This window comes from Coturnix japonica, chromosome 17 (genome assembly GCF_001577835.2).
Source record: "Coturnix japonica isolate 7356 chromosome 17, Coturnix japonica 2.1, whole genome shotgun sequence".
In the NCBI taxonomy this organism is placed as follows: domain Eukaryota; kingdom Metazoa; phylum Chordata; class Aves; order Galliformes; family Phasianidae; genus Coturnix; species Coturnix japonica.
In genome coordinates, this window is record NC_029532.1 from 6,422,822 (window position 1) to 6,449,724 (window position 26,903).

Here is a 26,903-nt window from a genome sequence, read left to right on the forward strand (position 1 = left end):
CACTGAAATACCCAGGGACCAGCGTCGGCTCCTCAGAGCCCTCCTGCTCCACGTGCTGCCAGGGATGGGATTTTTTCGGCCCTACTGCAGGAGATACTCAGCCATGAATTGAGACTGAATGTAAACGTAGCCTTGTTTAACAGAGGGAACGTTGTGATCATAACGAGATTCGATGCACAGAAGGGATGGGAACGCCGTGCAGCAGCCCGGGGAGAGGCTTTACATTTGTGAAATGCAAACAAACGTGGGTTTGGGGCTGTGGGATGGGGCACCAGGAAGAGGAGCAGCCAGCAACACACTGCAGTGCCCCATCGGCTCTCCATCCACTCCGCCCTCTGACCCTCCTGCCCACCTTTGGTTGCTGTTACCCCCAAACAAAAGCAGGTTCTCCCTTACCCTGCACAGTCTGAGCTTCAGGACAGGCAAAAACCAATTAGTGTGTGGGTCTGGGGCCACGGGCTGTGCAAGAGAAACGAATGGGAATCAGCTGCTGCCTGGGGAGCTCGCTACTAAGCTACCATTCTGTTCATGATTTAATTGTAACAAATGCTGCAGCAAATGAAGAGCAGGGATGGGAAACGGGCAGGGCAGCCCTGCTCAGTGCAAAACACTGCTGCACACCAGTACAGGCACTGCCACACCTCATGGGAGATGCACATCTGCACCACAGCTGCTGCCTCTGCACTGCTGGGCAGAACTGAGGGGATGCTTCGGGGCAGAGAGGAGTGGGGCTGTGAGCCACAGCTGAGCCCTTACCCTGTATCTGAAGAGCCAAAGCTGGAGACAGCTCCATCAGGGCACACGGAGCAGACACAGAGGGTGGCATGCAGATGATGGGGCAGACCCTCAGCAGAGCAAAGAGCACTTTTTACACCTGGGCATGGGACACAGTGAAGGAGAGCAAGCGGAGCATCCCTGACCTGCAGCATCACCACCTGAACCTCCCCTGCAGCCCCCTGTGCTCTGTGGTCCCAGCAGCCCCATACACACACTCTGCAAACACAGACGTGCCCAACACTTTTCCCTTCCAGGATGAAATTATCACCCTTCCTTGGACTGTTTTCAAAGACTTTTTTTTTTTTTTCCCCCCCTTTAAACAACTCGCCCACTCATCCCTATAAACGCCAGTGCTAAAAGCTGGTTCTGTTGTTAGGATTGCAAATAGCTCGGGCTTTATTGTTTCAAACAAAATCAAAATAGCTCACCCACACTCCCTCCCTCCTGCATTAACCACTGACCTGCTGGGAGCCTGCCCTGCTGCTGCACGTGGTGCAAACCCAACACCTTGAGAGCAGCAGCTCAGCACAGCCCCTCTGCTGGGACCGACCCTGGTGTATAGACAGTCCTACAACAACCTGCAGTTAAGACAATGAGTTTTCCCTGTAGGTCTTGACCAGGTTGGGTCCCCCCGTTAACAATGAAGCTCATGTTCAGCCCTCGTGTTTTTAACTACTACCCAAGGACACAAATCAGAAGCACTGTCACTCCAGGATGGGGAGGGGGCTGGCCAACTCCAGGGGATCAATTAACCACCATTAACCACCAGGAGTGAATCCAGGCTCCCTGCCCCAAGCCATCAGGGCCATGGGCTGATGCCAGTGAGCTCCCAATGGGTGATCAGCAGAGCCCCCCACACAGCCGAGCAGCAAAGCCAAGTTGAGCTCATTGCAACAACACACGCTCCATTGCTTTAAGTGATATAACCCATGTTCCTGATTCGCTAGAGCAGAAGGTGAACAAACAGTGTTCACACCCACAGTGCACACCTCACCTCCTACAAAACACCCCTCGCCACACCAAACGCCTGACTCCTAATTATTATTTACACATATCCAGCGATGCCTGAAGGCCTCCCCCAACATCAAGGGCTCTCGCCATGCGAGGAGCCCACAGAACATGAAATCCCAGCCCTGCTGCAGGCAGGGTGAGTCCTGGGGCAGCTCTGTGGGTTTGCAGTGCACCCCAACAAGCAAATCCACATATAGGGAGTGCTGCAGAAACCTGCTTCCCCACCCCATAACACAGCAGGATGCACAGATCCCATGATCTGGGATAGGCAGGTGGGGGTCATGGGGACCTTTGGGTCTCCAATTGCACGTGGAGCGCTGCTCCAGGTTCATTCCCTGCCAGGTGCAAACTGCAGCCTCCTGGGTCTGCACGTGGAGTAAGGTGCTGGAAAAAAAAAAAGCCCAACCAACGTTGTTTGGTCTTTTTTAGATTAATTGGTGTTAATTGCCTCGGGGAGGTTTGAAAATAGCACTGCTAATGGGAAATGTGGATGAAGGTGAGCAGAGCCTCGTGACTGCCACGTTAACCCCAGGCTGGGGCTGTGCCCTGCCCAGCTGGCAGCTCACAGTGGGGTTCTGCACACGTGTGCCCCACAGCAGCCACACTGAGCCTGGTATGGGGACACAGAGCACCAGGGAGCAGCACCCGGACCTCCTTGCTCTCCCATACAGGGCTGCAGTCTGCAAAGCACGTCCACTGCCACACTTCTTGCATCCACATCTGCCTCAACCAACGATGCTCATGCAAGACAAGCAAACAAAATCCCCCTCCAGACTGGAGGCCTCTGTGTCATCTGGTGTCACTGCCCGGTGATCTCAGAGCTGCACTGATTTACACCCAAACACAACCTGGATTCTGATGTTTTAAGCTCTTCTGGCAGTTTAGTGCATGCAAGAAGGTGGAACCTCAGACACACAAAATGCCCCAGGCACAACACAGCCCCCAGGAAAGAGAGGAGAGTTCCAGGTTGGAAGAGAAGTCAAACTTTGGAGTTTTATGGCTCTGCTCTGCCTGAATTCGTTCCTCTTTGTCAGCATTCACTTTAAAGTGCCAGTTTCTAGGAAATGCTCATCGTCCCTCTCACTGCCCTTTACCACTCAAAGGCTGCACAAGGAGGAAAGCAGTTTCAATCACAGCTTCAAAGTGCCAGTAACTGAAAACCCGGTTATGATGAGCCAGGGGAAAAAGAAATGAGTGGCAGGAGCTGGGTCAGGCAGCCCCAGCACAGCCAGGCTGCAGAGCTCCTGTCGTCACCTCCAGCAAATGGCTGCGGTGGGACCTGGGACAATCATTTCAGGTCACATTCCTCTGGTTGGAGCCTCTTTTGCACTGTTTGCAGCTCCAAGGCCACCCCCTCCAGCTACAGCTGGGATACAAGGGCTCACATATGCCTTCATACAGCCCCCAATACTTGGGCCAAGAAACTGAGAAGCACCCAGACCTGGGGTCCACAGTGAGACTTCTGCCCAGCTGATGGCTTGCACAGCCCTCCTGCACTTGGGTGTGCTCTCACAAGCACAGACTTGCTTCAAATCCACACAAACCCAGCTCCCAAACCTGCCCTTCTGCATGAGACAGAGCAAGGTAAGGAAGAACGTTACAGCCGTGCACCCCACAGCACTGCCTGCCCCGAGGAGCAGCCCAACCCCTGGGCACAGCACAGGGCTGCAGAGCTGCCAGTCCTGCCCAGCCTCCCTCCCGCTCATGCGGTCTCATTGGATAATTACAGAGAAAATCAAGGCAATTCCCAATTTTAGTGCCATTATAAAACAGACGGGGGGAATTCGTTACCTGGCAGCTGTTCGTATTTAAGGAAGAAACTGATAATTTACTGAGGCAATGAATGCAGCAGAGGCAGAGCATGCCAGAAAACACTGCTGCCTCCCCCCCCTCCACCCCATGCAGCTCCTCTGCAGCGGTTTTAGATCTTCCTGCTTATTCCTCTGCACCAAAGTCCCATCAAGGAGCAGCACCTCAGGACTCTGCACTGGAAAACTCACACAGCTTCAGCTCTGCTGTCCCTGCTGCAGCCCTTGATGTAGGGCAGCACTTTGGGCTTGTGCGTGCAACACAAAAGGAGCTGAGGAGAAGAAGGGCCCCAGTGCTTAACAAAGAGCCTCACACTGACGTGTGGTCAAAAGGGTTGGACTCATGTTTTAAGATGATGCAACACAATTGCTGCTGCTTCTCAGAGCAGCCTGCACCCCTGGACATCTCTCAGTGCCCACCAGACAACACTCCCAGGTCTGCATCCTTACCAAGTGCTGCTGGACATCTCACAAAGCAAACAGGAACAGCCTGATGGCGACACAGCTCGGTGGGATCCAGCAGGACTGAAACCAGCACAGCGGCCTTTGGGTGCCACAGGAACAGCCTTACACAGCACAGCAGCCACCCACCCCTCCCCAGCTTTCCAGCTTTCTTGGAGCACATTCACACCAGAAAGTCTGACCAGCCATAATGGCATAATTATACCACGCAGCCAAACAAAAGGCTGGGAGATAAAGGAGGGCGTGCGTTGGCATGGAGGTAGTTTACACATCAATCAGATCATTACATCATCTTAAAAGAGAGCGAAGATCCACAGAGAGCCAAGGAGCAGCCGAGCATGGGGCACCCACATCAAGCTCTGGATGGGCTGCATAGGGACACCAAGCTCTTGCTGTCCATACAGAGGATCAACAGACAGCACCTGCTCTGAGCATCACTCCCATGACCCATCAACCAACACTGAGAGAGACAACAACGTGGAAGATCTCCGGCATCCTGCCTGCAAGGGTGTCAACTTCAACATTTCCCCCTTCTTTTATGGTTGCTTCCCTCTGTAAGCACAAAGCAGGTCTTATAAAAACATTTATCCTGAGGAATGTTTGGAGATACGGCGCTCTGTGCGTGTGTTCTGTGTCTAAATGCAGCAGCACATCTCTGCAAGTCCTCATCACACACAGCTCCTCTGTCATTGACTCTAATTGGAGGGGGGTTGGGGTGGTTTAGGAGCCAGGAAGGGCCAATGCATTCCAATGGGGAGACCAGGGTACAGATGAGCAGCACCGTTTTTGGACCACTGATCCCCAGGGAGGGCAGTGGGTGGGGGTGATCCTATAGGAACCAGTGCATTAGGAACTTCTCCCCCAAGGAGGAAAGGGTTATGTTATGACCGAGCCTTTGATGTCTGCAAGCTTCACGTGGTGCAAAACCCTCTGCTTTGATGTTGCTTTAAGCACAGCGAAACCCAACAGAAAATCTCAAGCCTGGCCACCCAGCTACGGGCACAAGGACCAACCCCTGATACACACACAGACTGCTGCTGCAACAGAGGGAAAACATGACCGTGTGAGGCTCACCCCATAGCTGCTCCCACACCACAGCCTGCAGAGACCTACAGCTCTGGGTATCCCAACAGACCCCACACCAGCCCTGATGCAGACAGGTAAGCAGGATCCTTCCATCACTTCCCAATAGTGATGAAGCCCCTCTGTGCCCAGGACCCTCCCAGCCCCAACAGAAGGGTGTGAGCCCACAGAGGGACCCCCCCACCCACATCCTACCTTACGCAGCTCCTGGTCCATGGCTTCTCCCACCCATCCCAGCATCACCACAGCTCTGCCAACAGACTGAGCCCTGCTCCCAGGGCAGTGCTGCCAGTGGGGGCCAGGCTCCTCTCCATCCCCAATGCCTCTCCTCCCCTTCCACTTTTCCCTGCCTCCTCCCATGGGGAGTTTCCCAGCAGCTCAGTAATTAGCATCATCATCACTGATGCTAATAACAACACCACAGCTCCTGCCATCTAAAGCTCAAACAACTTCACAGCCATCATCACGCCTCTGTAAGCTCCTGGGGCTGGGCAATGGGAGCAGCAGTGCTCCATCCTATAGCAGGGAGGAGGAGGTGAGCAGGACCAATAGAGAGACATGTTCAGGGCCTGGGAGGTTTGTTCTGAGCTCATGTCTTGGTACAGCTGTATCCCATACACCCAGACGGGCCATTGGGACACACAGCTAATGGAGAACTTGCTGTTAACCAATGGATTAAAGACATTCTTCAAGCATTCAACAAAATGAGGAATAGGAGGGGACTGCTGTCTGAACAGCCTGACCAAAGCCAGCTCTGTGGGAGGGAGAACAAGAGAAAGGGTCTGAGCTCGGATCTGGCCTCTCTTTACTCTTGGGTGGGGTTTGCTGCATTTCATTTCAAAAGGCACACGTGGAAACAGAGCTTTTCAACAAAGCCCACCCACACTCCATCCAACAGAGCAATGGGACAAAAGCCAAATACAAGATGTTGACATGAAAGGTTCGGAGGTCTGGACCACACTACAAAGCCAGGCTGGCATCACGGAAACCAAACAGGGTAAGTAACCCAGAGCACACTGCACAGCCACTATCCTGGCAGAAGAGCCCTTTCTGGAGGGCACTGTGTGTGTGGCAGGGCAGGGCCTGAGGCACAAGCTGTGTCCTGGTGGGGCTCTGCACATCAAAGCTTTTGTAGGGTTGGGATGGGGACATGGCACTGAGAGTCCAGAACCCAAACACCCAAAGTGGGATAAACCCTCCAGCAGCAGTCTCAGCCCTGCAGCCTGGTCTTTGGGGTTGTGCACATACACGGACACAGTGTCCTTCCCTTCCTTATCCCCACACAGTTCTCCTGGATGTCCAAGGGCATTTCAGAAGCCTTCAGGAAAAGGGTTATACACACCTCCGCCTTCCCCCTTTGGTACAGGAACCACCTGAGAACAAGCCCAATCCAACACAACACATTGTTATTTTTAATAGGACACAGGCCACCAAGATGGGCATTCTCCAAAGGATAAGACAGACAGTTGCCCTTCTCCTCCAGCCAACTGCCAGTGCCTGATCTATTCTCTCCTGGAACAAAATGGGAATGTTTAGTGTCTGTGAGGAGGGAGATGCTGTTATATCCTGCTGCTCTGCCTATCTCAAGTTCACTCCCCTGCTATCTGTCCACCAGGAATACTCGGAGGCTGAACTAAAAACACTTTTGGGGACTCAACCCACAAATCCAGAGCAAGCACAGAGAACTGAGGCACTGCAAAGCCTGGGCACCTTGGTGAGACTTTCCCTGCCTCCTCCTCATTCACTAAAACACTGCAAGTACGGTGACAGCTTGCTGGTGCCTGGCAGCATCCCAGGGGCCCTTCCTCCACACAGAGCCCTATGTGCTCACACCACACACTTGAGGAACACTCTTTGCCTTACTCTTGCTGGAGCTCAGCTTTTGTTTGTTTTCTGGCTGTGTGTCCGAGTTAAAAATACAAGGCTATTTCTGGCAGAAGCAGGCTGGGTTTTTTCTGCCTTTGTATTCCCTCGGATGCCCCCGTGCTGCTGTCTCCTTTCTGGCTCAGATGAGCTTTGTTTTCCTTCCCAACCATCGTTGTTTGCTCCGGTGAGCAGCAGGAAATGCTTTTCCTATTAGACCATTTCCACCAACACTGTTGGGAATGAAACAGCAGCTCAGAGAAGCCTAAAAGAAGCAATTGGTGTAAAAATCCTGTCTCCAGTGGTCAGAAAACAGAACAGAAAACCAGGACTGTCTGTGGCTGCACAGATCAGGACGTGTCCTACCTGTAGCCCACAGCATGGGGACAAGGAACCACGTTCAAACATCCTCTGTCTACAGGTAGGTTTCATCCCAAGCTCTGAAGCTCAGACCCTTTCTTACCTAAGCTAAAAATATTGTATTGTGTTCTTTTCTTAAGAACCAAGGGAAAAACAGGTGCCTCTCTCCTGGCCTGGGTTGATTCCACCTGGATTCAATGGAGTGATTACGGATCTGTAGTGGTGCATTACAGCCTCAGTATAAAGCAGGAGACCAAACACTTTGGAGCTCCCATGCCACCAGCAAGTCTTTGCTGTTACAACACACCCCCAGCAGCAGTGAGCTGAGGGCTCAGGGCTTCTCACTAAGTCCAAACGTCTCTGAGTCCCCTGCCAGGATCCAGAACCGTGTCACTGTTTGTGGGTGTGATTCCCAGCTCCAGAACTGAGAACAAAACCAACACAGCTGCAGGAAACCTCCCCAGTGCATTGCATTTGCCAGTGCCACAGCATGAGCATCAGCACAACCAGAACACAGCAGCCCAACAAACAGCTCAGTTGTTCAGGCTAAAGACATCAGAAAAGGCACAATAAGAGCTTTCCAGGACTCAGATGCCCATCAGCTCCAGGGAACCAAACACAGCCTGAGTCAGAGCTGCTCACCACCAACCACAGGACTTGTCTCATGCCCATAACCCATAAATCATCAACATCATGGCCAGCTCCTGCCCTTTTGGAAGCACACTTCCATCAACATCTTTCTAGAGAGAAGCTCCTAGACAAGGATTTGCCATCATCTCACCCCAATCACTGACTAATTAAAGCATGTTGAGCACACTAAACACACCCATGTAGGCTCTGCTTCCCATCTAACAGCCGCATCACCATCCCTACCCTAGCTTGGAGAGGAGGAAGGGATGACGATATCCTAAGAAGCTCCTAGATGAGTATTAAGGGAGAAAAACACTTCTTCCTACCGACTGTGGCACTTGCACTCGGACTTGACTGCTGTCCAGGGGTGACGTGCACAGCCCCTGGGGCCTTCTCTCCAAACCCAGTTGGTGCTCCCGGTATTTCTTTGACCTCGCAGGTAAAGACAAGAGCTCTTTTCCTGAGATCTTCAGGTCTCCCACGTGATGGCTGTCCCCATTCTGCTCCTTGGGAAAGCAAGAAATAGTAATTGCACAAATTGCTGGTCTCAAGAACTGCTGCCCTAAGATTCTGAATGCAGGAGATGGACAGAAACAAGGAGTTAATGTATATTTAGACTGTGTGAGCTCCATAAGGAGGGCCAGCCCTACCCCAGCAGCTCAGCATGAATAGCTGGAGCCCCATTCAGCCCCTTCACCAAGCCCCATATTACAGCAGTGCATGGGGACCGCAGGGTGACATGACAACTGCAGCAGGTGGCTACAAGCAGCCCACTGCTCCCTCGCTGCTGTCCTCCTCTGTGCCTGTGCACAAGTGCTCCCATAGTCACACAAAGCACAGATCATCAGCTCTGTGTAACACACAGGGGAGGGGAGGTGACACATCACAGCTCACATTCTGGCTCTCATCCCCTCTCCTCACTTGGCTTCCCAGCTGCCACTTGCTGGCTTCCCCATCCTCACAGGGCATTTCTTCCAAGGCATGAAGCTCCATCCCCTCTGAGTCAAAGCCTTGTGTTAATGGGCTGCCTATCACAACAACCTCATCACTGCTGTCATGCAGATGTGGTCCTGACAGAGACCAAACAGCAGCAGTGAGTATTTAACACTCAGCTCCAAAAGCACTTAATAAAAGACACCTAAACCTGCATTTCCACACTGCAAACCACCTTGTTGTCACTGATGGAGCACCAAGGAGACTCTCAGGCTGCCCTCACTCCTCACAGCTGGAAGGAGCTGGAGCACAGCTTGGGGGGTGACCCAAGGACCCATGGGGTGACATGGACACTGGAAAGGCAGAGATCCCCAAAGGACCTGAGGTCACAGCACACCAGCGGGTCAGCACAGGGTCCTGCAGCCAAAAGGAGTTTTTCAATCCTTACATTACAAACAGGAATAGTGAGAATGAGCAAGGAGAGTTTCGATTCTTTAGATGTTATCAATAGGACCGACTGCAGCCTGGCTGGTGTCCACACCTTGAATAGCAGGCACTAAAGTGGCAGCACAGAAGCTGCTTTGCTGCCGTGGATAGAGGCTTCAAACCGCTTCCTTCATGCCAAAAGGATAAATGACTCAATTACAGCATGTAAGCACCTTCGGGGTGAAAGCCAGCATGTGATAAAGAGATTTTTAGTCTGGAGAAAAGAGGAATAAACAAGGACTGATGGCTGGGAGCCGAAAGCAAAGATCAAAACAAGGAGCAGGGATGGCTATAGCAGGGCACACAGCAGCACTGTCACTGCCCATTGGGCTCTGGGGTCCTGTGCTCCAACCCACAGCTCCCATTTGCTCCCCCCCCAGGACCCCTGAAGCCCACCCACCCCTCTGCCTTGAAGGATGCTCAGCTGTTACAGCATTAGCAGCAAACCACACATCAGCAAAACCAATTGCTGGGTTGGGACACACAACTGAGCATCCCTCTGGCACTGCTGTCCCTGTGATGCTCTCCAACCCAAAGGCTGAGCACGGTGCCCACCCAGACCCCTCCCCTAGGGCAAACTTGATGAAGCCCTATAGCAAATCAATAGCAAACCAACAGCAACCCTGGGCAGGCCCAGGAACTCCATGCAGGATTTTCTGAGGGATGTAAATGAGCCCCATAGGTGGGAAGGCTCAGTGCCTGCAGCTGTCTGTATAAGCAGCCTTCACCCTGGGGAGAGAAAGAGAGCGCTGCTCTGCTCAGAGCTGACATTTCCAGCAGTGCACTGGAGCAGGAAAAGTCCTCAGAGCCCCTTTAAACAAAATCCTCTGCCTCCTGCAAAGCACATCTCCCACTTCTGACCTCTCCTTCCTCCCTGCACTGAGCAGAGCGCTCTGCTGGGTTAATAACATGCTGAGATGTGCCACCAGCCACTATAGGGGCCAAACTGCTCCACTTATCCTCTTTGATAGAGAACTTTTTAATAAATGAAGTTCAGAAAAGCCTTTTTCAGCTTTCAGTTGTGAAGTGCCTCTCCTCCAAGCTCTCTAGAAACCCCCTTGGTTTAATGGTTAACCCCACTGACACTCTCTAATTGTGTCCTTCTCTCAGCGAGCCACCATGGGTTGCTACCCACACTCAGTCCCCAGGGCCAGGCAGGCTGCTTTGCTCACCTTTTCAGAAGGGAACTTCAGGAGGTCTAAGCTGTCCATGCTGTTTCTTTGGACTCTCTTGGGCCTGGCTCCTGCAAAACAACGCACACTCACATCAGGAGGTGTCACAGATTCAAAGCAGGGCAGCCCCTCAGCTCCTGCTGCTCTGAAGTTGGACAGATGGGATGCTGCAGCTGCACTGTCCTTGACATTCAAGTGTGTTTTCTCCCTGTTGTTATGAATCTTGGTCAAAGTGTTATCACAGCAAAGTCAGCAACAGCCAGAGTTGTACAAACCAGCAGCAACTGTGGGTCCCAGCTCTGCATCCCAGAGTTACAGCCCCCACCTCAAGTACAAGAAGTCAAGGGACTGGCATTGAGAAATCATAACAAAAACATAACGTGTGGGATCGTTGCCTTATCTTCATGTTTTTAGCTTAAAGAATGCGTCTAGGACTCAGCTCAGAGCCTCCCCCTGCAGTCACAAGGGCTAGAAAAGTAAGTGAAAGAGCAAACTTTCATGGGCCTAGCATCAAGAAGATGAAAACTTTGCCTTGACAAGTCATAGAACTTGAAAGCATTTGCGATGCATGATATTTCATATAGTTACCTTAATTGCAATACCCTAATGGTAACAGAGGGGCTTCAAACCAGACCTGTGTTCTTCAGACTCCCATTAGCTGCAAGTCTCCCTCCAGCTACCCTCCCTTCACCCCCAGCACAAAGTGAGCAGCACTGGGAAGCTTTTAACACAGCTGGGAAAGCTTCTGCCCTTTCTGCCTTCTGCTTCGTGTCCCCAGTCTTTGCTGAATGTTTGATTTAGGTGAGAGCCATGTGATTCCCCACATCAGCAACAACACAGCAGGAAGAGAAACACTGGACTTGAGGTCCCATGACAACTCCCAAGCTTGGGGAGGGTCCCAAGTCCTGGAGGAGGGTGAGAAGGGCATGTGAGTTGAAAGCCATCCTCATGCAGAGCCCTGAGAACGGAAACCACTGAGCTGTGAGCAGTTCCTGCAACAGCAAATTCATCGAGTCCAAGAGTTCCTTGGTTTCCCACCAATGTCTAAACAGCCCAACCTGCCCTCAGTAAAGAACACAAAACTACCTTGCCGTTTTTATTTCAGCCCTTGGCTTATGTTAACTAAGCTTCCACATCATTGCTAAAGCTGAGGTCCTCATCAGGATGCACAGCACCCCCTCCTCACCCATGGGCACCAACAGGATGGAGGGGTCTCCTCCCACACTGCCAGGAGAGCAAAGTAAGTTAAGTCAGATGGCACACGTAGGTTTGACAGCAATGCCCAAGGGTTGAGGTTGGCACCTGGAAGCCAGTGTGCGTCAGAGCAGCTTTAATGACTGCTTCTAGGAAAGCCCTGGAGAAGCAGCGTGTGCCTGATTAGATAAATGTGTCCCTTCTAATGGCCTGAAGAGTTGTTAATTATACACCTCCATCCTCAGGTGCTTTGGTACAACTCACAGTAGCATTAAACTGCTGGTCAGCAACCATCAATCTCTGATCTGAGAAAACCTGCCTTCCCCCTTTGTTAACTAAATATACATAGTCAGACTGCCCCAGCAATCAGTGCACACAAAACAATTCATCTTTTCCAGTTATTTTGATGCTGATGTTCCTCTGCTACAGCACAGACCTCGCATCCAGCTGAGCCAAGAGAGTAACTATACAAACCCAACTCCGAGCATCCCAACTCCAGAACAAAACACAACCAGCTACGAGGCCACGAGGGGCCCCAAACACACCCAGTTCCATTTTCCCTATCACTCCAGAGCCCATGCACACCCACCTTCCAGCAAAGCAGAGAGAGTCCCATACTTACAAGCATACTGCAATAGAAGTGGTCCCATCAGCTGCTGTCCCCAGGCAGGATGGTTCCCCAGACAGCTTTAGATTGCATGTGCTGCTCCAACCTCCTCCAAAGTCCCTGCTCCCAGCAGCACCCACAGCCCTATTGCCATACAGACATCCCCATCCTCCTCCCCAACACCAACCGACACTGGTGGACGCAGCAGACTGAGCAGCTGAAAACCCGTGTCTGTTCCTCTGTAAGCTTTTCTCTCTCCAGTATTTATTGGCATGTTTACCAAGCCAACTGCAGAGTAACTGAAAACCTCAGGGGCATTTCTTAAATGCTCTCTCTGTCTTTAAGGTTTGCTGAGGTCTCTAATAAGAGCGAGCTGAAACCTTCTTGTGAACATCAGCTGAGCACAGCTGCTGACTGCCTGCATTCATGGCTTGTTTTCCCTGCAGCTCCTCAGATGTTGTCCTTCTCAGCACTCAGGGGATGTTGTTGCTTTTTAAATTCTTATTTTCCCCCTCCCAAAACTCACCCTTCCCCCCCCCCAGCAGCCTCCTGTGATCTCAACAGTCCAGTGAGAAGGCTGGGTTTCTTTTTGTACACTTATTTTCTGCTCTTGCAGATCACTTCCTGGGGTGTTCAACGGTTTCCACATTCCTCTGTTTTAAACCCACCCGACCCCCCAGCCTGGTTAGGAGCAATGAAGCCCAGGGGAAGCTGACTGGAAGAGAGCAAAAGGATGTAACCGAGACATCCTTGCGTCTCCTGGCTCCCTCACATCCCTCATCTCACAGCTATTCCCTACTTTTCTAACCCAGTTTATTCACCTCCTGATACTTCTTTTTCACATCCACGCTCTGCAGAGATTCCCCAGCCTTGTGCTACCTGTGATGACACAGATGCAACATGCTTTATTCCCAATAATTTTTCAGAGCCAGAAGTTGGGTAGCACACAGCCCGTGCTGTCTTTGTGCTGATAAAGCTGAACGGCACAGGACAACTCTGCTTCTCAGGACTTCTAGGGCTTCACCATCACATTAAGGGGAAAGATCACACCAGCCTCTCCTGCAAAGGTTTCTGATAGGGTCAGCACATTGCTCCATGGGGTTTCAGTCCCCACTGGGCAATGAGGCACTGGGAGGACCAGCTCACACAGCAAGAATTCTCTCATATTATCTTGCTACCATGCAGGATGTAGCTTCAGTTGAACTCAAGGAAGCGTTTTATCACAGAACAGACATGGATCACCGCATGCAGAACTGCATTAGGGTAAAACTGAGCAGACAGAGGGGGCAGTTCTGTTCCTGCATGGACAGTCTCTGCATCCTGCTGGCAACTCTTGAGATCTCAGCATTGACAAGATCGAGCACAACATGTGTAGCAGCAGCTCAAGGAGCCCTGCCAGGAGCTCTCATCAAGTTGACATGTGCTTTGAGGACTCCTAAGCTCTTCCCCCTCCCCAGACTGGAGAGATCCATAGACAAAGCAAGCTCCCAAGCACAGAGCAACCGACAGTTCTATTTGCAGGCCTGGAACACACTGTCTCCCTTGGGGTGACTGTACCTGAATTAAAACTGACAGTCAGCTCCACAGAAGATGGCTGGGGAAAGGTTACATGGCCAGCACTGCTCTGCTCCCCCCCCCTCCTCTGGCTGTCATGGCTGAGCAGTGCACACAGCAGGTCAGGGATGTGGCCCCATGGCAGCTCAGGGGCAGCAGTTACCCCACGGAGCACAAATCTTAGCATGAGCACTTGAAAAGGCCATTTCTCTCTACACTCAAATCAACTGTGATACCAACTTGTCTTCTAGACCAGACTGTTTGCCCTCCCACATTTGCACAGACCCCAGCGTTTCAGAATCCTTGGTTCTGTCAGACAGCTCCAAATATTGTTAAATCTGATTCAATTAGACCAGCCAAGCAGTCGGCTGGAGGGAAAGACAGCTCCGTAAACCACAACTGCAGAGATACAACGCAGCAATCTCAATGAGCACAGAGCATCTCAAATCTTACACTGCTGACACCTAATCAGGACATCTCCGTTGAGCTGGTGCTCCATTATTACAGCCAGTGCTCTCCGTAGAGGAAAGAAGAAGATAAAAACCACAGCAGCAAGGGAAAAAAAATCAAAAAGCATCCAGCAGAACAGGCATCTCATTTAGGGCTTTAATTAGTCTTCAAATACATAATGGGTTCTGGTACTATAAATCCACTTGACCTCTATTAGTGCCAGCACTTGGCGTGATAAATGCTGGTATTTGTTTTCCCTGTTGATGTTAGTGGGATAGAACAATGCTTTCCTCTAAATAGAGAAAGCAAATAGTATCAGTTATTTACGATGACTGGGCCATAAAATGCTGGCACTTGTGTGTGTGGAGGAGGAGAATCTGCTCATCCACCCACCTCCTGAATTGGAAAGGACCAACATTTCTGGCCTATTCTATGGCTGAAGACATGGTGAGATGGCTAAAACAATCCTTCTCTCCCTACTGACTAGGTGAGGGCTCTGTGATTGACAACAGCCATGAACACGTATGGCTTGTAAGAGAAAGGACATGAAAAGGACAAAGCCAACCCACAGCTAAGGGCTAGGGAGAGCAGCAGGAAGGTCACAGCACATTGTCACATCAGACTTCCTCAGAAATGCTTTGGACCCACACGAGGTCCTGTATTATCAGCCCTCAGTAGCAAAGCTGTAAGTCAAAGGACAGAAACAAAACCTCTTCTGCTGGGAAGACTGGGCTCCGGTGTTTGCTCTGCAGTGCTGTGTTCATTGGCACTCAGACCAGCACACAGCTGAGCAAATATCAACCCTCCACACAAGATCCTGAGCACAACAAAAACCTTCTCCAGAATAACAGTTTTACAGTGGCTTCTCCCCCCCCCCCAAAAAAAGGGAAACTCTTTCATCATAAAAATGCATATGTACACACAATAGGCACCAACAAGAAGTTACTTTGGAATCAGGATGCTGACCCGCCTGATTTGGCTGAAGGCATTTTACATACGTGGCACCCAAACCTTACAGCTTCCATCTGAACCCCTGTATGGCAGCAGCACTGCACATCTACGTGGCACCCGGGAGCTCCATGGAGTGCAGTCAGGGTGAGCATTGCAGGCTCTGAGGATAAGGTCATCCTACATCTCACAGCCTTACAAACTCTGATTGCTGTCATATTGATCACATCCTCAAGTCCATTTCCCCCCCCTCACACCCATCCTCAGTGGGTGTTTATTCTCTGAGTGAGGCTGGAACGTGGCTTTCCACAAAGAAAGCATTGGCAGTTCAGGCCAAATAATGAAGTGTCTCTGCCTTTACATGCAGGATACAGGATACACAGTGCACCTAATGATGTCAAATACAAGCCTTGGAGCTTGTGGGAAGCTTGGAGCTGTGACAGAGGTGGCCTTGTGTAACCATAGCCTCCCCTCCAGGCAAGGCTTCATAGATTAAGCATTGTGAGGACAGGAGGATTATCTGGGAGATAAACTGAACCCAGTAGAGCAGGATGGGAGGAGGCATGTAACCTTGGGGCCAATTCAAGACCAGCCAGGATAGGCTTGGCAAGAACACCTGGTGTTCTTCTATGAGCAAGACCTTCTCTGCCAGTATGTAGCAGAGCCTCATAACCTCTGATGTTCAGTTACCAGCTCATATTGAACAAGCAGAGATCAGAAAGGAGCCTAGACTGAGCTAGAAAGTGACATACAGCAATTAACAGAGGCAACACCTCCAGCAGCCAAACAAGCCCAATTACAGCAGTTGTGTCCTACAGGGCAAGAGAAAGAATGATATACACTGGAATCATGCAGTGATCAAAGGCCACAAAATCCTACAGAAAAAGAGGCCACATCCTTCATCCTTCCCTCTTGTTTGCTCTCGTGCATCAGCTACCAGCCTGCAGTGCTTTCTATCTACTGGGATGCATTTGGCCACACAGGAATTTACACTTATGAGCTCTGGTTGTCTCCTATAAGCTCCCAAGTCTCTGTGCTATGCAAAGCTCTGCAGCCTGAGGGGCCAGAGGCTCTGGCCTTGCCCTGTGAAGTGGTAAAGCAAACCACAGTCAAGCACACAAAGACCTTTAAAGATAAGAAGTAATTTTAGTTGGGTGAGGGAGAGCTTGCTTGCTGTGCTACAAGTAGAACCAAGCAGGGGTATCTTGATCCTAAGGGTAACAGTGCACTGTTAGACACAGTTCTCATCACCACAGCTATTTCCTATGTGTTGGCTACCAAAGAAAATTGCCTGGGGCACCGTGCTGCTGGAAGCAGAAACAGCAGGGCTGGAACAACAGCCAGAGGGAACATCAGGCTCCCAGCTCCCATTGGGGCTGCAGAGAGGAGCAGACCGCTTCCACGAAGTCACTCTCTCACAAGAGGTCCCTTGATTTAACAGACTGCTTTGCCAAAGGCCACGTTGTACCTCTTCTGCCAAAGGATTCCAGCACAGGCTCCTTCCGTGCTCCTCCTTCCCTGCCTCCCCTGGCACCAAGATGAAACAAGCACCTGAGTTCCATTAACACAACATCCTTTCCTCCAGGCCTGAAGCATTTCCTCTGCTCTGAGCTGAGAAGTCTGAGCACTGAACTTAACACCAAAGCTGCACTTAACACTGACACTGGGAAGGAGGCTCACGTACAAAGCAAATTTAGAGGACTAAACGCTACTCAGACTTTGGGAAGAATATATTTTTTTAAACCCCATAAAACTAATGCTGGGATGGTCTGAGTCGAGTGCTGAATAACTTGATTCACTTCCAAGTGACTCAGAGGTTCATCACCCCCCATCAGTGCTGCTGGAGTGATTTAGCAGCTGTAACAGCAGAGGTTACTCAGAGAAATTAGAAAAGACTCATCACAAGACATCTGAAGGATCATTATCCTTTAGTCTCCATCCAAGAGCCCCGTTCCCTGTTCAGGCAACACTCTCCTGCTGTCACTTCTCCCTTAAACATCCCCCTTAAGGACCACTGCAGCACTGAGAACCCCCTGGACACCTTCCTGCAGCTGCCTTGGTGAGAGTGAGCATCCACACCCTGGAGCAGAAAAAGCACAAACCTGAACTCACTAAGGCTCCACAGAGCAGCCAGTTGCCTGAGCATAGAAAAACACCATCCAGGCCACCCTGCATTCTGCCTCTGAGGACCAAACCTGACTGTCCCCCAGCACAGTGTCTGACAGCAGGGCCAAGCAAGACACATAGAAGGAAGGCTGTGGCGCAGCATCCCAGCCTGAGGCACAGGAGAGCAGCACTGCTTCCTTCCTGCTCTGCATCAGCACAAGGCTGGGCTGACCAACCCATCTCAGCAGCCCTAAATGCTTGTTAGATCCTTCAAAGATATTTAAAGCAAGCAAGCAAGCAAACAAGACTAGGAAAGCATAAAAGATTTTTTTTTTCCTATCCCCAATTTATTTGAGGGTTCAAAGATTCCTGTGAAGAAGCTCAAAATTGCACTGAGGATTAAAATATCCACATTCAAAGCCACACAGATCTGGTTACTCTCCAGGAACGAGATGGTTTGTGCCTGCCTAAGCTGCTCATCTATATACGACCTGAAGCTCATCAGACAGGGACAAGCAGAGCCCAGCACAGAGGATCCTGAAACTCAAGTGCAACCCAGCAGAGCAGCCTTGTGTCCATCCTTCCTTTCAGCAGAGAATGTGCAGAGTAGAAGCCTGGCTCACAGCTGGGCTCTTCCCTGCACTCAGAGCTCACCAAGCACAGCTGGACAGCAGCAGTTACATACTGCAAACAGCACAGAAACCACGCCAGGAACTCAAAGCAGCTACATGCCAACACCTCCTGGAACACCCGCATCCTCCCACCCACACCAGCTGCCAGCAGAGGTGTTGCTCAGTGTCTCCTAGCACTGCTGCTGCCATCAGATGACAACTGATGCTGATACACTGCTGAGCACAGAGAAGAAATGGTCCAGAGTTGGTTTTCTCTTCGGAGCAGCACAGTGAACTGCACTCACTGCCTGGCCAGGGCTGCTCTCACCCCTTCTGCAGCAACAAGTCCCTTCCCTACAGCCAGCAGGTGTCAGCCTCCAGAGCAGGGAGCTGCCAAGGAACGCTGCCAGGTCATGTTCTGTGCAATGCACACAGGGGATATGAGCTAACCCTGGTGGCACTGCCAGCAGGATGCTCAAAGAAGGGGTTGGGTGGAGGGCTCCTGGTTCACCAGGCACAGCTCATGCCCTGCAGGGCAGCAGCGTATGGGGCAGAGAAGGCAGCCAACTGCACAGGGCACCTCCCAGCAGCAGGCAGCACATCTCGCTCTTCACACTGACCATGACCTCTACAACACAAATCCCTCACAGACACAGCAAGTTCCCTTCTCTGCAACAGCAAAGTCCTATCAGGAGTCAATTCTTTACTTGCAGCATGTGAAAGAGAGCAAGAGCACTTCTCATGGCCACATATTTGGCATTTGCAGACTCAGACAACCCCTGTTTGTTTGCCTCGTGTTTTAGCTACTCCACAGCTCCTCTCCATTTGTTGCTTTAAGCTCTTTGTGTTTGCATTTCTTCACAAGGTCGATGCTTTCACAAGACTTTTGTAGCCCTGTCCCACTTCCCTGGCCTCCAGCTTTGTCTTCCTACATCCAATTGCACTCAGAACATTAATTAAATCACAAAGAGCTCAGCAAGAGGAGCCAAAAGAGCAGAGGAAAACACTAAACATTCCTTCCCCCCCCTTCCCCTTTAGCCATGACCCCAGTGAAGAACAGACCCAAGGCTTGGAAGCAAGCAACTCATGATGGACACAGCACCCCAATGGTTTGGCTCAGTTTGGCTCAGGGCTTCTCAGCTGCACAGATTTCCCCATAACTGAGATTTGCTACAAAACTTTATTCTACCTGTTTGATGAAATTTGTGCACTTCACAGCGTGCCCGTCCTACCCAACCAACATAACATCCTTATGAATATGTAGCCATGTTATGTCCTTCAGCTGTGAAAATAAGGTGAAGGGAAAAAACCAAAAGCAGGCTCTCCTCACCACAACATCCAAAGGCAGAGACTGCTCAGAAGCCAACCTGAAGCTCATGTATCTTACTTGGGCTGGAGCACACAGCTTTCCCCACCTCTGACTCCAGCCTTGCTCTGCTGGAGGATGGCAGAGCACAATGGCTCCTTTACTCCCAGTTCTATTTCTCAGGAAAAGCTTTAGCAGCAGCCTAGCAGCTACATCTTCAAGATCAATACACAAAGCAAAAGCTTGCGGGCAGCATCCCATCACCTTCCCTGAGCCAGCTCTCCCACCAGGAAAAAGAACACAACATCTCAGAGAGCATCTGCACTAACAAGGTCATATTTAATCAGCCTGCACCTCCCAGGGTGTCACTTCGTTTGTCTGAATTAATAAACCACAGTTACAGAGCAACCAGCTTCCGTGCCAGGCACCTCCAGACACCTATGGTGGCATCTGCAGGATGGACAGAGGGTCCCCAGGCTGGGGACATGTCAGACTGACAGTGAGGACTCATCCACACAGGGCAGCAGGGGCAGGATTGCCCAGAGCAGTGAGTAGAGGCCATTTTTGTGCCATACAAAGTCCTGTAGCTTCCAGCTTCAGCATCCCTGCAGGTGGGAGCAGCACCCAGCATGCCAGCGCTCACAACCTGCCTTCAGCTCCTGCTGTAGTCTGATTCCTTGGGTGCTAATCAGGATGACAGCAGCCAAAAATCCCTGCCAGTCACCTTTTGAAAGCTTGTTCTATCAGTCACATCAGCTAAAAGGGCTCTGCAGAGCTCTACAAGAGACAAAAGCTGGTTTGCTGCTTGGCGTGTGGAAGTTCATTCCCAATGCAGATTAATTCCATTAACTCACTCTGCACAGTTCAGGGTGGATCCTTCCCTGTCCTCACAGCTTATGGCAAGCACAGAGCAGGAGTGGGGAATAAGATGCTGCCCATGGGCCCTGGTCAGAGCAAGGATTTCACACCATCCATATGTAATAATGAACGATACTGCTGTGAAACAACATGCTCTTCACTCTTCTTCCTGCAAACATACTGCAGTCTCTTTTCTGCTATTCATATTTCCCTTTATGTCACACACTTGCACACATCCCCAGCTCCCCATGCACCACCCCACACCTCACGTGGCCCAGATGCTCACCTTGTGCCTCGTAGCCAGAGTAAGGATGAGCCACATCCTCATCACCGGGGCCCAAGCCGAGGGCTGCCCTGAGCTGGGCCATGTTCAGCTGTGCTGTCAGCTCTCCGGTCCGATCCCCAATCTGTAGGTGAAGCCAACAAGGCAATGGTTAAAAGGCATCATGCTGTAAGTCAGTAGCCTCTAGCAGAGTGCAGCCAGGCTCATACCACAGCAAACACACAGAGGATGCATCCTGGGGCACCATCCCAGGCCACTTTTCAACCCCAAACACTCAGGGTCTGGATGTCCACTGAGATGTTACAGAATTCCTCCAACTCAGAGCCTTGTGGATGTGAATCCAGGAGGGACCCAACCCACACAGAGCTCCAGGACATGGATGGGTCCACATGCTCATGCCCTTCTGAAGTGACTGGGCATGTTTCACCTGCTTGGATGGATGGCAGGGGATGGGGAGGAAGGAAAACTGAGATTGGCTTAGTACTAAAATTGAGACAGTTCAGATTGCCATCTCTTAACAGCACGAAGGAGCTGAAGTTGAATATTCGGGAATAGATATTTCCAGTGGGTCGTGCTTCTTAATACAGAGACACACAGGACAAGCAGCTGAGCGCACCTCAAAGGTTAACAAGGCATGAAAACGACTGCACTGCGTATCACCAGCCAACACAGAGAGGTCACTCAGCTGCTAATCTTTAGAGGAACAGCCGCTTCTATTACAGACAGCCCTTGGCCTCTTCCTTGAAGAAGCCTGAGTCCCCATTAAATGCCTTGCAACAGCTCTTTTGTGGTCCTCTGAGATAGACCACAGCGTGAATCGTCCTAGAACAGAACCATAAATCCCCACGTTATTTATGACAAAGCCCTGAGCACCAGTAAAGGGAGGCAGATCAAACAGCTTATCATCAGGCATAAATCCCCTGCCAATTACAAGAGATTTGCTCTTGACATCATCTCCAGAGAAATTACCACGTCCTGGTTGGGTCACACAGTCCTTGATGCTCTATTAAGTACTTCCCTGATTTCCACTCACTCCAAATTCTCTCCAGGGCCCCATCACTGTCAGTATAACTGTCAGGGCAGCTGTCTCACATGCCATAGCAGAGGCTCTCTGCCCTCACCTTGGCTGTCTTTCCTCCCCCATCACACACAGGTGTGAGCAAGGCACTGCTGAGCAGCACCTGAGAGCTGGGGCAGCTTCTCATCTTCCTCTCCAGCTGCTTAAGAAGGAATTCTGCACAACCTCAGATCTCCTCGCAGCAGCTTCCCATGTGGTTATTCAGCACAGACCTCTTCTGGATTCAAATGTCACCATCAGATGTATGTCAAGGCAGGAGAGGGGAAATGGTGATGAGAAATGAGTTTTAAGTATTAGCAGGCAGAAGTTTAACCTGCCTTTTCCTATGGGCAAAGTGCTGATGCTCACCACACAACAGCACAAGCAGCTAACTCAGTTCCCAAGGCAAAATTAATCAGCTTTACGAGAGCATCACTTGCTGCTAGAAGCTAATGCAGGCCCTCCCTGTAAACAGACATGGCCTATGCCCTACTCCATAATTAAAGATGTGAGGGGGGTTATTGCCACCTGCCATACAGCCATCACATCAGGATGAGAGCAGCACCATCAGCCCTCCTGCTCTCCCAGGACTCCTCTCCCTCCCTCCCACCCCTGCACCCCCCTGCCTGTCCTGGCAGGCTGGAGTTGGAAGAGCTCATTTGTCCTAAGATGTTCAGGGCCAAAGAACATTATTTCTCCTGCAGGTCTGATAAGTATAATTAAGTGCTTCATTAGGTTGGTACGTCAGCCCTACCCCACCATTCAACCAGTCTCATAGACAGGAGTGCACACAGAGCACTTACATACAGCAATTTCAATTAGTGCTCCAAAAGGTCAATTTTTTTCATCTGGGGAAAACTAAAGAGGCCACAGCTGACTTCCACATAACACACTGGAAAGCAAACAATGCCTTCTTGTACAGAAAGGCTTCGGCAAACACCTTCTGTTTTTGTACCAGGAAAGCTGTAGCTCAAGTTCACCACGCAAAGCTGGAACCCCTCACCTGCTGCAGCCTCTGGGGGGATGCTGGCATTGCTAAGCCTGGTAGCAACTCACATGGAAAGAAGACCTAATCTGCAACCACAAAGTGCCTGGCAGTCAGGATCTCACAGCTTGCTGCTTAGGAGAGAGGGGCCCCACCAGCAGGCTGGGTGTACAGCATCCTTGTCAGCAGGTTGGAGAGCTGCTGCCCTGGTCCTTCCTCCCCCAGGAGGATCAGATGAGAGCAAGGTGCAGCAGCTGTACCATCACTAACAACACAGAAGCCTGGGAGCCTCCCACAACAAAGATATTTTCCAACCAAGCCCTGCAGGACAGCACTGAAGCAGTAGATAGGCAGGTAATTTGCAGAGCAGCTGTAGCTAGAGAAGAACTACCCCCAAAATCAGTTTAGATAGAAAAAGGTGTCTCCCTCTCACCAGGAAGGGCTGGTTCCCTTTGACCAAAGCCTTCTCTTACCTCTTGGGAGATTTCAAGATGCTTCCTTGCAAAGTGCAAAGCTTGTTCATGGCTTCCCAAGGAGACGTAGGCATTTCCGAGACTCCAGCAGGCCCTTCCCTCTCCCACCCTGCAAGACAGGAAGCTGTTGACCATGGAAATCCTGGGCAGAGCCCGGCCCAGCACAGCAGCCCTTTCACAGCCTCCTCAGGGGCACCTTGAGCCAGCTCTGCTTTCACCCACAGAATATCCCGAGAAAATGAAATGCACTGTGCACCTTAATCCCTTACTCTAAAGGCAGTAAGGTCAGGGGATAAGCAATAGTTTCAGAAATGGGGCTGTATCCACAGCAGCCAAAAGGTAGGTGGTGTGGCAAGGACCCAGAACAGTTTGATGTCACATGCAAGCATCAATCAGAGCAGAAGTGAGAGCTCCCATCTGCTCTGCATGGATTCCTCTGTAGGGGTACACAAGGCATCAAGAGGACAGCTATCACCCAGCAAGGGGAAAACACTGCAGGGATGCAACGTCCCCCTGCTGGATACCAGCATGTCACCGGGCAGCCCTCACCCAGCACACAGGTGCCTGTTTCCAGCACCTGCTTGCACCAGCGTGCACATCCCAACTGCTCAGCACAGCCTGCTCAGCTCTGCCAACGTGCAGATGTGGGGGGTGAAGGGATAAAAAAAGCACATGGGGGCGCGGGGGGAGGTTCAGCGTGACTGCAACTCCCTCCTCAGAGGTTGGGGCGGGTTGATCAGCATTTAAACATTTCTCTTGTCACCCAGTTCAATGCCTTCTGCTCACGGGGCGTGTTCCCAGAAATGCAGGAGCCCACAGGCTGCACCCCCACAGCATGATTCACCCTTGGGTGGGATTAGATCTTCCCCGAGCAGATATTGCCCTGACAGTACCACAGTGCTGCCATTCGTGTGTCTCTGCTCCATCTAGTGGAGGATTCCAAGCTTCCCAGCACTGCTGGAAGTGATGCTGAACAAGGCACAGCCATAAGGACCCGATCTCTGGGTTTTAGTGGGGTAGTAAAGGTCCTCATTCACATCACTCTTTCTCCCCTGACCAATAGATAGGACCAAAGATCACTTCCTGAGAGACTGCTTAAAACCTTCAATATTACACATTGCTATTCTTCATCTCCAGCAATGCACAGTGATAGATAACTGAGACAGGACAGTGCTCAGAGCCCAAGAACAGAGAAGCCACCCCTGGGGGCATTCCCTTACCTGTCTCCCAGCTCCTGTGCTATCACCAGGTGTTTTAGATGGTACTCAATTGCTTTCTCATAGTCTTGAAGCAGTGTGTATGTGTTTCCAAGACTATAGCAAGCCTGGGCTTCTACTGCTTGATCTTTGAGTTGCCTGGAGAGCTGGAGCGTCTTCCTGGACAGGTGGAGATAAGAGAGCTGGTCATTGCAGGGCAGCTCCTCAGGGTGACAGGACAGTCATAGCTTTGGTGTACATGGCATTGGAGCTGGAAGGTGGTGGTATCTCTTGCTGCTGCCAAGCATCACACAAGCAGTTGGCACCAGGTCCCATCACCTCCCCATAGGCCTATGAATCCCCTGGGGTTTTGCAGGGAGCATCTGCCCCAAGTCTGCCTCAGCTCCTGGCACTTACTTGTAGTATTCAGCAGAGATGTCAAATCTCCCAAGGAAGATGTGTGCATTGCCCAGGTTGCTGTATGCTCTCCTCTCAGCTGCTTTGTCCCCAAACTCCTTAGCAATAGCCAGGCGCTGCAGCAGACACAGATGAATGAGTACAGGTTGGCAATGCCAGACTTCTGTTACACAGCAACTTTGCTGGGAGATTAGCTTCTTGTTTTGTAAGAGTTTACATCCAGACGCACAGCGGTGCATGTGCACATCAGGGCTGGATGCAGCAGGAACTCTCTCCATCTTTTGCAACTCAGCATCAGGAAGGACACAGAGCAGAGACATCCTCCTGCAACTCCCATCCCAACATGCTCTTTTTGGCTCCAAGAAAGGGGCAGAACAACTCCGTGCAGCCCCTTCATGTACCTTTTTTCACAGCACTGCTGTCCCCAACACCTTCTCAAACAAAACCAGAGCAGCTCTGGCAGGGCCTGACTGCCTGATATACTCAGTACCCTCCACTTTGAAAGAAATAGTGTCAGCTCTCAACAAGAAACTGAATTGCATTTGAACTGGGGCAGGGACTGCGTGGTCTCACCCCTCTGAAAAGCTTCACAGAAAGTAGCTGTGCTCTACAAACAACAATTATTCCTGATCAGCAGCTCTTTCAGCAGCTTAATTGGATTCACGGCTTGCATTTATTACAATTTAGACTGGCACAAATTAAGCACAGAAAAGCCTTTCCTAGGCCCAGCTGCAAATTGCCCTTAGAAATCTCCTTTGGTTTCCAAGCCAACAGCACCCTTCCCTTACACTGCTCATCAGGTGCTGATGAGGAATGCAGTAAGGCAGCACAGCACATCAGGGCAGGGGCTGACACACATGGGGGTCTGTGCCCCCCACAGCTGAGCAGAAAGCCTGCTCCCTATTGGCCCTTCCATCCCCCAGGGAGATCCCCACATGCTTTCCCACCTCCTTGTGGAAGGCAATGGCTTCGCTGAAGTTGCCAAGCAGGTACTGCGTGTTGCCAAGGTTGCCATAAGCACGGCCCTGTGCAGCTCTGTCCCCCAGCTCCTTCACCAGGGACAGGTTCCTCCTGCAAGGAAGCAGAGCAATATTTGTCCTCCCACAGTCAACCTACAGCACAAGGGTTGCTATGAGCATCAGAGAAGAGATATTATCCCCAGCAAGGCAGGAATGAACCTGAGGATAGGGGGAGATTTATATTCCCTTGTTATGGTTCTTCCCAGCACACACAGAGCTCTCAGTGGCACTAATCTAATCACTGCCTGTGCAACATGCATCACTCACTGGGGAAAGGCTAGCGAGCCACACAGCAGCATTAACACATCCTCAGGTATGAGGAGATTGATGCAAGATCTTGGTGTTCTCTTCATGTAAAAAGCTATTTAAAAAAACACCTGTGTTACTGAAACAAAGCTGAGGTAGTAAGAGAAAACTATTGGCCTAAAAGCAAGCTGGGCAATAACCTTCCTGTGCTGAACATCAGAGTGAACTCTGCAACTGTTTAAGAAAGGGAAGGATGTTACAGCAGGATGAACTACAGATCCCTTCCAAGGGGAAACACTGCTCCAAAGGAAAAGCCTCATCCTTTGGGAGAAGCAGCTCTGTTTGTGGCCATAGCGAGATGTGCAGGGATCCATTCCCACCAAGGCCAGCAGAGAGCAGCAGGGGCCGCAGGAGCTCTCCTCCCAGAGCAGACTATTGAACTTCAGTGCATGCAAAGTCAAGCTGCAAAGGCTTTTATTGAGGCACTAGTAGGAAAAGCTTTAGCTCAAGCTCTGTAAAAGCATGCAGCCCTTCCCTTGCCTTCCTTGAGATGAATTCATTAGCATAACTTGGCCCCTCACAGTTGGAGGAACATTCCTACTTGCTAACAGCATTTTATCAGTGACTGATGCCAGTTCCCTGCAGCACAAAAGGGTGGCCACACTTGAATACTTACTCATAGTATTCTGAAGCTTTCTGTAGCGTCTCCTTGACTTCTTGAGGCAGGCAGCCCGGATCTTGGGTCATGTTCCAAGATAAATGCTTTCCCTTTGCATGGTAAACATTTCCTATGTTATAGAGTGCTCTGGCTTCACATATCTAAAAGAGGGAAGAGAAAGACACAGCAAGGCATTACCCTCCCCATCCCAACATGACCCTTTCCATTGCTGAGAAGAGATGCTCAGCCAAAGCCCACATTCTCCTTTACCACCCTCACTGCCATGCCAGCTTTGCCCATCAGCAGCATCAGATGGGGTCAGAAGGGAGAATCTGACATCCCAGCTCCTA

General features: G+C 50.9%; 1 protein-coding gene across 6 annotated transcripts in view; it reads right to left on the reverse strand.

Annotated features, from left to right (window-relative positions):
• GPSM1 (G protein signaling modulator 1) overlaps positions 1–26,903 on the reverse strand; it is a 49,541-nt gene that overhangs the window by 7,047 nt on the left and 15,591 nt on the right. For 4 of the 6 annotated variants that reach the window (XM_015878878.2, XM_015878879.2, XM_015878881.2 and 1 more), the window contains exons 4-11: positions 26,572–26,714; positions 25,578–25,701; positions 24,631–24,746; positions 24,238–24,393; positions 23,018–23,126; positions 20,506–20,626; positions 10,586–10,656; positions 8,321–8,500 (exon numbers count right to left, since the gene is read on the reverse strand). In XM_015878878.2, coding sequence (XP_015734364.1) covers positions 8,321–8,500; positions 10,586–10,656; positions 20,506–20,626; positions 23,018–23,126; positions 24,238–24,393; positions 24,631–24,746; positions 25,578–25,701; positions 26,572–26,714 — 1,020 coding nt within the window. The remainder of the gene's footprint in view (positions 1–8,320; positions 8,501–10,585; positions 10,657–20,505; positions 20,627–23,017; positions 23,127–24,237; positions 24,394–24,630; positions 24,747–25,577; positions 25,702–26,571; positions 26,715–26,903) is intronic. The other 2 variants (XM_015878882.2, XM_015878883.2) reach the window with 1 other exon arrangement.